Source organism: Hemiscyllium ocellatum, chromosome 6 (assembly GCF_020745735.1).
Source record: "Hemiscyllium ocellatum isolate sHemOce1 chromosome 6, sHemOce1.pat.X.cur, whole genome shotgun sequence".
Lineage (NCBI taxonomy): Eukaryota > Metazoa > Chordata > Chondrichthyes > Orectolobiformes > Hemiscylliidae > Hemiscyllium > Hemiscyllium ocellatum.
Window position 1 is genome coordinate 110,948,201 of NC_083406.1, and position 12,021 is coordinate 110,960,221.

Genomic DNA, 12,021 nt, shown 5'->3' on the forward strand with positions numbered 1-12,021 from the left:
ACTGTTGCGTTGCTCAATGCATTAAAGGTTGAATTGATTGTGAACAGCTTTGTGTTCTTAACTTTCAGAGGTTTACAACCCACCAGTAAACCTTGAGGTTTTGCCAAACCTGACAGTGAAGTGGGACATGCCTCCTGCCTATGATATTAATGTTCATTGCTTTGAGTTTGAACTGAACGTCACCGATCTGGATCAGGGTAGAACTGAGGTAAAGTTCACTCTCTGAATTGCTAACCTTTGAAATATTTTTAAATCCACCATTGTTCGCAGATGGTTTAAGTAGAGATTACAGGTGTAATGCCCTGATTGTATAAAGAGAAATCTGATTTCATAATATTAACCTGTCCACTATCTACAAGGCATAAATCAGGAGTGTGATGGGATACTCCTCACTTGCCTGGATGGGTGCAGCTCTAACAAAACTGAAGAAGCTTGACACCATCCAGGGCAAGGCAGTCTGCTTGATTGCTGCCACATCCGCAAACATCCATTCCCTCCACCACCGATGCTCAGTAGTAGCAATGTGTGCTATCTACTTAGAGTCATACAGCACGGAAACAGACCCTTCGGTCCAACCAGTCCATGCTGAATATAATCTCAAACTAAACTATTCCCATCTGTCTGCTCTTGGCCCATATCCCTCCAAATCTTTCCTATTTATGCACCTAGCCAAATGTCGTTTCAACATCGTAAGTGTACCCATGTCCACCACTTCCTTGGGCAGTTCATTTCACATGTGAGCCACCCTCTGTGTAAAACACTCACCTCATGTCTTATTGAACCTTTCTCCTCTCATCTTACAAATATGCTCCATCATCTTGAAATCCATCATCCTAGCAAAGAGACAACTACCACTAACTCTATCTATACCCCTCATTATTTTATAAACCTCTGTTAGGTTGCCTGTCAATCTCCTATACTCCAGTGAAAAAAGTTCTAGTCTATCCAGCCTTTCTTTATAACTCAAATCTTCCACACCTGGTAACATCCTGGTAAATCTCTTCTGATCCATGCTACATTGCAGAAATTCACCAAAGATCCTTAGTCAGTACTTTCCAAACCCACAACAACTTCCATCTAGAAGGACGACTGCAGCAGATACATGGGAATACCACCAGCTGCAAGTTCCCCTCCAAGTCAGTCATCATCCTGACTTGGAAATATATCAGGGAGGAGAAAGTGAGGACTGCAGATGATGGAGATCAGATCTGAAAATGTGTTGCTGGAAAAGTGCAGCAGGTCAGGCAGCATCCAAGGAGCAGGAGAATCGACATTTCGGGCATGAGCCCTTCCTGAAGATTCTCCTGCTCCTTGGATGCTGCCTGACCTGCTGCGCATTTCCAGCAGCACATTTTCAGCTTGGAAATATATCACCATTGTTCCACTGTCACTGGGTCAAAATTCTGAAATTCCCTCCCTAAAAGGCATTGTGGGTCAACCTACAGCACATGGACTACAGTGGTTCACGAAGGCAGCTTATCCCCACCTTCTCATGGGCAGTTAGGGACGGGCAATAAATACTGGCCCAGCCAGTGACACCCACATCCCATGAGTGAATAAATTTGTAGAAAACGAACCTGAGAAAGGAGAAACCACAATTAACAGAAATGGAACTGAAAGAGAACAGAGGCCTGTGAATGTTTTATGCTGCTCCCAATATTCTAGCCATTGATCTTGGGGGTTCAGATGCACATTCTCCTCTCTTTGTTTCACCAATCTACGTTGCCAAAGAGAAATAATCCATAGAATCTGTCAAATTCACATTGCACTGCCTTTTATGGCACAAGATCAAGCCGTTATGTCCTTTTATTTGTTCATATTGGTCTTTAAGCTCCACACAAGTCTTCAATCACCTATCAGCCCTTTAACCTAATCCTATTTCCCTCATGTTTCTGCCTAACCTCATCTCAACTAAATTTGCGCTGTCTTCGAGGCAGAACGCCAGTGAAACCTCCCAGTTATTCCAATTCCCAAACGAATCATTCTTTTCCTCAACTGAGCATCAGGCAGGAGACTGACTGACTGAACCTCCTCCTGGATTTCAGAGACAATAGCTTGCTCTCTCTGCACTTGTGAATCAGGGAAGACATGCTTAACATGGAGTCCGCTCGAGAATCAGGCAGCACAGATAGAGGCCATTCAGCCCATTGTGATAGTACTGGCTGATTGACAAAGTTCAAGATGAAGCAAAGTATACACCCAAATCCATCTTAAAAGTTCTTGTTGAACTTGCTTCTGTTTCTTTCAGACAGTACATTCCTAATCAGGATACCCCTCTGTGTAAAAGCAAACAGGAACTGCTACACACACACACACACACACACACACACACACACACACACACACACACACACACACACACACACACACACACACACACACACACACACACTCATTATTAATTGTTTTGTTTTGTTCTAGCTCTTCACTTGCCGATATGAAACAAAGTATGTCCTTGTAAACATCAACCCCACGACACGTCACTCCGTGAAAGTAAGGATGAAATTAAAGTATTGCAAAGAAACAAAATTCTGGAGCAACTGGAGCAATGAGGATTTTATCGGTGAGATCCCAATTTTCTGCTTTCATGAACCTTTGTTAATTGTCATGTGCATTGGGTTTTCTGTTTTCGTAGCATGGATTCTAGGTTTTTGAAACATAGAAGCTTTTCTTTCTCACTGCCAGTGAGATTGTGGGCTCATTTCTTTTTGATTATTTGCTTCTACACCACAGACTTCCCCAGTGGGTCAAGATCCTCAATTTTGCAAGTTCTAAGAGACCAGTGGCTACCCTGGAGGCCTCATGTGAGGCTGTGATCTTGTTGTTGCTCACACTGCCTACACCTGATGGAGCTTACAGGCAGACCACATCAAATTGACCCACAGGGCTCATTAATGTAGGACTGGTGTGCTACTATCAGCATCCCTATTTGAATAACTCGGTGGGCACCAATAAGATAGATTGGCTTGAACTGTGGAACAAGGTCTTAGGAGTAAATCAAGAGAAGTAAAGTTAACCATGGGTGGCAAAGTCACCCCTGATTTATAAGGTGCAGTCATTCTCTTTCTAACTCCAACAAAATTGAGTGAGACAATTGGAAACTTCCCATTCAGGTGGCAGCTTCTAGTGTTCCCTCTCAAGCTTGCTGACCTCAAGGGCAAACAGACTCCTACGCAGTCAAATTTTATTAAGGGACGGGTAGGCGTAGCAAGGGCCTAACTCTAGTTGCAGGCACAAAGACTGCCAAAGCACCCAATCCAATTAGAAATATCTCTTGCAGAATTATTAAGTATTCTCTGTCTGTCATATTGGAGCCTTCACTTGTTTCCTTTCTGTAATACTGCAGGGCATGATTACATTTCTCAGGCCATATCTTTAAATGTAATTCACCTTTATCACATTTTACGATAGGTCACATTAACTCTTTTTAGACATAATTTTTGAATATTACTTGTGATCAATAAAAACTGCCTTGTTTATTTACAGAACCAGTCCAGATGTTTAACGTTTATTGGATGCTGATTATATTGGCCGTATTGGTAATGGTGGTAGGATTGATTCTAATGCTTGTATTCAAAAGGTAATCCTCCATCCAAAGGTTCATTGGTTATCGCTGGTTGTTCCAGCCTTGATTACATTGACTGGCAAAGGGTTCAGCTCCAAATCTGCTGCACTGTCCTGAGGATCAATGGGTTACATTGGAGCTTTGGTGTGAGACCATTCGCCTGGGAGTAAGGGAGAATGCCATCAACCTCCTAGTTTACCAGAGTGGATAATAGGATTACTAAACTTCTCAGTTTTCCCTGGAATCACCCAGGAATTGAAGCTGTGAGAAGATCATGTGCAGTTAGGATCTTATTGAGTGGTGGAGCAGGTTCAAAGGCAGGCTACTAGGTTCCACGTTGCTATGTGAAACTTGAGAATTAAAAGACACTTTAGTAATACATTCTAAAGATGTTAGATATTGATTGTAAAAAAAAGCCCTTTGATTGAGTTACTCTCTCTATTTACAGGGGCGGTTCAGTGCCTCAGTGGGTAGCATAAGGACCTGGGTTTGATTCCAACCTCAGGTGACTATCTTTGCAAGGTTTATACATTCTCCCTGTGTCTATGTGGGTTTTCTCTGGGTGCTCCAGTTTCCTCCCACAGTCCAAAGATGTGCAGGTTAGATGAACTGATCTGGAACCAGTGTTCTGGCAAAAAAGGATAAATAGGATGGTCAGTAGGACTTTAAACTTGTGAGTCAGGGGGAAAGGAAAGGGAAAGCAGCAGGGAGTATGAGTCAAGTAGAAAGATAAGCAGCAGATTAGCATTTGTGCAGGGTTTAAGTTCAAGACAGACTAGGAATGAAGCAAAAAGGAATGATATATTAGGACATATTACTAGAATTATTGGAAACATGAGGATAAGAAAATTAGCTTTAAGGCGCTTTATCTAAATGCTTATAGTATTCGTAACAAAGCAGATGAATGAACAGCATAAATGATCGTCAATAATTATGATGTGGTAGGCATCACAGAGGCATGGTTGCAGGGGGTTCAGCTCTGGCAGTTAAACATTCAATGATCTACAACTTATCGAAAAGACAGCGAGATGGGCAGAGGGGTCGAAGTTGCCTTGTTAGTTAAGAATGAGATTAAATCTATGGCACTGAATGATATAGGGTCAGATGCTGTGGAATCTGTGTGGGTGGAGTTGAGGAACGACAAAGGCAAAAAAAAAATGGAAGTTATGCACAGACCTCCCAGCAGTTGTCAGGACCAGGGGTGCAAGATATACCAGGAAGTAAATAGGGCAAGGTCACGGTGACCTTGGGGGACTTCAATATGCAGGTGGACTCAGTGAATAATGTTAGGCAAAAGTGAGGACTACAGATGCTGAAAATCAGAGTCTAGATTAGAGTGGTGCTGGAAAAGTACAGCAGGTCAGGCAGCATCTGAGGAGCAGGAAAATCGACGTTTCGGGCAATGGATCCAAAGAAAGGGAATTCATGGAATGCTTACAGGATGGCTTTTTGGAACAGCTTGTGATGGAGCCCACAAGGGAGCAGGCTATTCTGAACCTTGTTCTATGTAATGAGCCAGACTTTATAAAAGATCTTAAAGTAAGCAAACACTTAGGAGGCAGCAATCATAAAATGGTACAGTTCAGTCTGCAGTTCGAAAGAGGGGAGTAATGGTGTTACAGTTAAATAAAGGTAATTACAGGAACATGAAGATAAGCTAGCCAGTAATATTAGAAGTGATAGTAAATGTGTCTTTCAATACATAAGGAACAACCAAGAGGCAAAAGTAGAAATTGGGCCATTCCAAAATGATGCTGGAAGGCTAGTGCTGGGACATAAGGAAATAGCTGAAGAACTTAATAAGTACTTTGTGTCAGTCTTCACAGTGGAAGATATGAGTAATCTCTCAACAATTAGGAAGAGTCAGGGGAAGAGTTGAGTATAGTAGTCAATACAAAAGAGGGAGTGCTAGAAAAGCTAAAAGGTCTAAAAATCGATAAATCTCCTGATCCTGATGGGCTAAACCTGAGAGTTCTGAGGGATTTAGCTGAGGAAATAGTGGAGGCACTGACTGTGATCTTTCAAAAATCACTGAAGTCAGGGAAAATGATGATGGGAAAATTGCTGTTGTAACCCCCTTGTTCAAGAAAGGATCAAGACAAAAGATGGAAAATTACAGGACGATGAAGCCTAACCTCAGTTGTTTGTAAAATTCTAGAATCCATTGTTAAGGATGAAATTCCTAACTTCTTGGAAGTGCAGGGTTGGATTAGAACAAGTCAGCATGGATTTGTTAAGGGGAGGTTGTGTCTGACAAACCTGTTAGAATTCTTTGAAGAGGTAAGAAGTAGGTTAGACCAGGGAAACCCAGTGGGTGTCATCTATCTAGACTTCCAAAAGGCCATTGATAATTTACCTCATGGGTGGTTGCTGAGCAAGGTGAGGGCACATGTTGTTTGAGGTGAGCTACTGGCATGGATTGGGGATTGGCTGTCTGACAGAAGGCAGAGAGTTGGGATAAAAGGTTCTTTTTCAGAATGGCAGCTGGTGATAAGTGGGGTCCCGCAGGGTTCAGTGTTGGGGCCGCAGCTGTTCACTTTATATAGTAATGATCTGAGTGAAGGGACAGGGACATTCTGGCGAAGTTCGTCGATGATACGAAGTTAGGTGGACAGGCAGGTAGTTCTGAAGAGGTGGGAAGGCTGCAGAAAGATTTAGACAGTTTAGGAGAGTGGTCCAGGAATAGGCTGATGAAATTCAACAAGTGTGAGATCTTGCACTTTGAAAAAAAAGTATACAGGCATGGCCTATTTTTTAAACAGTTGAGAAAATTCATAACGCCAAAGTACAAAGGGATCTGGGAGTGCTAGTACAGGATTCTGTAAAGATTAATTTGCAGGTTGAGTCCGTGATTAAGAAAGTAAATGTGATGTTGTCATTTATCTCAAGAGGGTTGGAATGTAAAAGCAGCGATGTGCTTTTGAGACTTTATAAAGCTCTGGTTAGGCCCCATTTGGAGTACTGTGTCCAGTTTTGGGCCCCATACCTCAGGAAGGACATACTGGCACTGGAGCGTGTCCAGCAGAGATTCACACAGATGATCCCTGGAATGGCAGGCCTAACATATGATGATTGGCTGAGGATCCTGGGATTGTACTCATTAGAGTTTAGAAGGTTGAGGGGAGATCTAATAGAAACTTACAAGATAATGCACAGCTTAGAAAGGGTGGATGCTGGGAAGTTGTTTCTGTTATGTGGGGAAACTAGGACCCGTGGGCACAGCCTTAAAATTAGAGAGGGTCAATTTAGAATGGAAATGAGGAGACATTTCTTCAGCCAGAGAGTGGTGGGCCTGTGGAATTCATTGCCACAGAGCAAGGTGTTCCAGTTTTCTCCCACAGTCCAAAAGATGTACAGACTTGGTGGAGTGGTCATTCTGAATTGTTCATAGTATCCAGGAATGCGTAGGTGAGGTGCATTAACCATGGGAAATATAGGATTACAGAGATAGGGTAGCGGGCTGGGTCTGGGTGAGATGTTCTTTGGATGGTCATTGCTGGCTCGATGGACCAGATGGCCTTTTTCTGCACCGTAGGGATTCTATAATTCTATGAATATTAGGAATTATCAATTGAGGAATAAAGGGTCCATTTGCATTTCAGTCGGTGTGGGAAGCCAGTCCATCACAAGTAAAGTTAAAAATCACACAACACCAGGTTATAGTCCAACAGGTTTATTTGGAAGCACTAGCTTTCGGAGCACTGCTCCTTCATCAAGTCCACAACCACCTGATGATGGAGCAGCGTTCCGAAAGTAAGTGCTTCCAAATGAACCTGTTGGACTATAACCTGCTGTTGTGTTATTTTTAAGTTTGTCCACCCCAGTCCAACATTGGCACCTTCAAGTCATCACAAGTGAGGATATAATTGATGACTGATGACAAAGGTGTGTCGATGGGAAAACTAGAGACAAGAGGTCAATGATGACACCTCCAGGAACCACAGAGGGCATGCCCTGTCAGGAGGCTGGAGGACTCATGAAGGAATTTCAAAGTCAATGCCACCACAGTTATGAACATTGGAAGGTTATCCCACTGGAGGGCTGTTCTTTCTGAACTTGAACCCAATCCTCATTTATGTTCCGCACTGGTACACTTTCCAGCAGAGGTCACAGTGCTACCAATTTTGAACAAGTACCCTGGCTGTTTTTTTTCCCCTACGGCTGCCCCTCATTAACTTGGAGAAACCGGAATGGAATTGCTATATTCTCCCAGCCCAGCATCACAGTGACTCTCAATGAGTGTCATGAGTCAAACTTGTTCTTTGTATCAGAATGCCACACTGCCTTGGAGACTTACCCACTAAATCATTAAGAAACTGGATTTTATTCCTTTTGTTTACTTTTACCACCATTATTCATTCCTCCAAACTATACTTTCTTCAGTTCTTTACTCTGTGTTTAAAACTAGCTGCCTTTCTTCAATGAACTTCAGGCAATTTCCAGCTACATCACTTGGTTGTGAGCTAAGGACATTAAATTTGATATGATGGGAACAATTTGTTCCATTCAGCTCTCTCCTGCCCCTGGTTATACACAATATGTGTCATCTTGTATTTATCCTTTTTTTTGTGGAAGACAATTAAGAAAAAGCTTCAGCATGCAGTTTCCTTTCTCCCATGGGTAATTGAACAGAACTTGAGGATATCAATCCAGATTTCCAACCAACCTGACAGCTCAAACCAGCTGTGATCCACAAGTAATTGATCTTGTCCATAGCAAGAGTGTAACCCTGGTATCTGCAGAGTGTTTGATGATCTTTGTCAATTCTCATAACCTTCATTCTTCAAAGCTTGAAATCTGCTACAGACAGAGGGATTCCGGAGGGTGTCTGCATTGGTGGTAGGTTATCTACTGACACAAAATTACGAAAGAGCAAAACTTGCACTGCACATTTGATGGTCTCCAGTTCTCTACATTGGAGCTGGGATATTGAAATCACGAAAAAAAATATGCTGCATTACGATTCCCTGTAGCCTCCTTTCACTATCATTTAAGAAATATCTTATTGGATGTAAAGAAGTTTGTGAGATGATAGATGGTGTTACATAAATGTAGACTTTTCTTTTTCTGGTTTTCTCTCTTTTCACTCTCTCACCTTTTTTTGTATTCTAATTTTCTCTCTCCACCAGCCCTTTACTTTATCATAAGAATGGTCAAAACTGAGTGGAGAAGCAAACAGAGAGAGTGCAGGAGAATCTCAGCAGGTTTGGCAGCTTCTGTGGAGTATTTAAAACTGTGTTAGCAAACAAAAGGGTACATTTTGACTTTGTGGAATGGCATATGATGAATGTAAGTGACCCGGCAGCTTACTTTCTGGCTTTCCAATTGACTTCAATTGAAATAGTAAGGACTGAGATCAGAATTGGGCTGTTGACCCAATATCACTCATCTTCTTAGCTATCAGACAGAGTCACAAACTACCCCAAATGCTCTTCTGTATTTATTTGCAAATTAATGTAAAGTGAATGCGGATTGAACTAACGTATTGAACATGTTTAGTTACAGCATGTTGGAACTTGTACTCAAACCAATTCCCAGTCCTCAAAAGAGGTTCAAATCATTATTTGATGAATACAACGGTGATTTCCAGGTAGGCAGGTGCTAATGAAATCCAGAAATTGCTGGAAAAGCTCGGCAGGTCTGTGAAGAGAAATCAGAGTTAACATTTTGGGTCCAGTGAGGAAGGTTCACTGTCTTCTGTCCACAGATGCTGCCAGATCTGCTGAGCTTTTCCAGCAGTTTCTCATTTTGTTTCTGATTTACAGCATCCGCAGTCCTTTTGATTTTTATTTAATAAAATGTTTAATGGCTAGACAATCAAATGTCAATCACCTGCTTCTTTTTAGCTAATGATGCATTTTGTGCTTTGCCGTCAAATAGAAAATCTCTAATTTTATAAATAATTCCTCTTCATGCATGCAACATACATGATCCGCAATGACTGAACCAGTAGCTCATCCTCACTAGTGAAAACGGAAGGGGTTGCAAGCTCTCCTTTTTTCTCACTTGCAGTATTTCAGCTGGAACTCCAGAGTCTGTCTAATAAGCTTCAGGATTCAAACCATTTATTGCTGCTGTGTTCAAACAAAAGAAAAAGGATGAAGGATCACAATTGGGGATGTAGAGTCAATGTTTGACTTTGCTCTATAAATGGTAATCTGGCACAGTGGGTCATTCTCTAGTTATAGGCCCCTGTCCAATTTATATCCCACCCCTAATCATATAGGTGCACCAGTAATTCAGAGAATTAACAGAAGTATAAGAGTCAATGAGAGGGAAATGTTTTGTGTTGCCAGTTGTAAGCATCTCCAATGCACAGCCTAAAAGGATGGGCTGATTGCAGATACACCATCCCACTAAAAGGTACATTGGCTGGATAGTTGAATGCGGTGGAGAAAGCGCTGAGACTGAGAAATGGAATAGCTTTGTAAAAGAGTTGGGGCAGATGTAGTTATGATGGGATGAATGGCCTATTTCTGTAAAATCTGAGTGTTTGATCCAATGATAATTGCAATAACAACAAAAATAATGCAATTTTCCTTCCTCATCAGAATTGGATGAACTGTCAGGTACCAGTCTCAAAAGTTGATGAGTGCCTTCCAGTTGTCATTGAAGAAAGTCCCCAAACTGAAGAATTAGGAAGCTTTCACTGCCGCCAATCCATGCATCTGCCATAATCCTGAGTGTAACAACCTGTGTTTGGAATGCTTTATTTCTCCCATGGCTTGTCCGTTGTGAACTGCTCAGCATTGTCAATCAAGATTTTCTCATAGCTCAGGATTAGTTCTTATGCCCTATCTGACTGAATTCTCATGATCCTAACTTATTAATAGGTGGGTGAAGAAATTAGTAGGGAATTACTTTTGCATGGTACCTTGGCAGAGTCTCACGAGTAGAGGTTTCCCAGAGATGGCTAATGGAGCCAGCCAGCCTATTCACATGGATAAGGCTGCCAATGGAGACAGTAAAGAGGCCTTTGTGGTGAAACAGCTTTCCTGGAACAAAGGCTGGCAATTTAACAGAGGCTGATTTACAGGCAGCCTTCAGAATAAGGAGCCTCATGTTGGTTATAGAGAGATATGGGCAGGGAAAGCCACAATGGGGCTAAGACAGATGCAGACATAGGCTTCTCCTAAATTACAACTCATTGATCGCTACAGATTAAGTGCAGAACCACAATAGATGTACATAGATCCCTGAAAGTTGCCACTCAGCTTGATATAGTTGTTAAGAAGGCATGTGGTGCGTTAGCATTTATTGGTGAAGGAGTAAGTTTTGGAGCCATGTGGTCATGCTGCAGCTGTACAAAACTCTGGTGCAGCCGCACTTGGAGTATGGCGTACAGTTCTGGTCACTGCATTATAGGAAGGATGTGGAATGATATATTAAAATGATATATTGAACAAACCTAGATTGCTATTAAGTCTTTCATCTATTAGAATGGGTTGCAGGTTTTGATTCATTCAGTTGCATAATACTGTAATCTTTTGTTATGAATTCTGTGTCTTATGATCCTGCTCCACAACCACCTGATGAAGGAGCAGCGTTCTGAAAGCTAGTGCTTCCAAATAAACCTGTTGGACTATAACATGGTGTTGTGTGATTTTTAACTTGCTTTAAAGAAGCTTTGCAGACTGCAATTGGAGAAAAAAATGCAAGAATTTCAGAGCTCCTGTGTGATAAAGGTAATTAATTATCATCAAGATGAATGTCACTGTGGATCAAAGATTTGATTTTGTCCAAATCTAAAATGGGCTGTGTGTGTGTTTTAGTTTCATACTTCAGCTGAGAAGTTGGGTGGTAAAATTATATTCTCAAGATGCAGTCTAATTGTACAATGTTAGATGATTCAAAGTATAGATTTGTGGAATGCTTTATATCAATGTTTGTATTCTATTTCTATTTTAATAAAAATTATTAGGATAATTTTCTGATTTTTATTTACACTTCATGTTCCTGACTTGTGGAATTCCATGGGTTGACAAAGGCGAGAGCCTCACAGAGTAACTAGAAAACTATTCAGGAGGCTTAAAGGGCTAATGGTGACAGTTTTAATAAGGAAAATGGGAGCAGGTTTGGGTGAAGCATAAACTTTCTCTTTAGGTCAGCTTCTGTGCAGTGCAGCCTTATATTGTATGAGGTCATGGTTCTGAATAAGTTAATGTTGAAGTTGCATGAGCTCCATGAGCTGATAATGTCAAACAGCCTTTGGACAGAGACAGCTTGTTCTACATGAGCCTTAGCAGAGAGCAGATGTATTCTGTACAACTCTTGAGAGTCTTGGTAACTATGCCTGACTAGTAATTTAAGTTCTTCTTATTGCCATCATATAATAAATGAGCTTGATTCGCGAGACAAGTGTTTAGACTCCCCCAGTTGGTATTCGCATTTCAGCTGCTGACTGACTTCCTAAAGAGGTCATGCTTTTAAAAGTGGTTTCTTTCCAAAAAAAAATC

General features: G+C 41.5%; 1 protein-coding gene across 3 annotated transcripts in view; it reads left to right on the top strand.

The window, feature by feature from the left end:
- Nucleotides 1-11,337, top strand: part of LOC132816866 (interleukin-13 receptor subunit alpha-2-like) — a 48,446-nt gene extending 37,109 nt beyond the window's left edge. For 2 of the 3 annotated variants that reach the window (XM_060826853.1, XM_060826854.1), the window contains exons 7-11: nucleotides 69-208; nucleotides 2,422-2,563; nucleotides 3,487-3,580; nucleotides 9,065-9,155; nucleotides 10,117-11,337. In XM_060826853.1, the coding sequence (XP_060682836.1) occupies nucleotides 69-208; nucleotides 2,422-2,563; nucleotides 3,487-3,580; nucleotides 9,065-9,155; nucleotides 10,117-10,242 (593 nt within the window). In that variant the 3' untranslated portion in view covers nucleotides 10,243-11,337. The remainder of the gene's footprint in view (nucleotides 1-68; nucleotides 209-2,421; nucleotides 2,564-3,486; nucleotides 3,581-9,064; nucleotides 9,156-10,116) is intronic. The other variant, XM_060826855.1, reaches the window with a different exon arrangement.
- The last annotated feature ends 684 nt before the right edge of the window (nucleotides 11,338-12,021 follow it).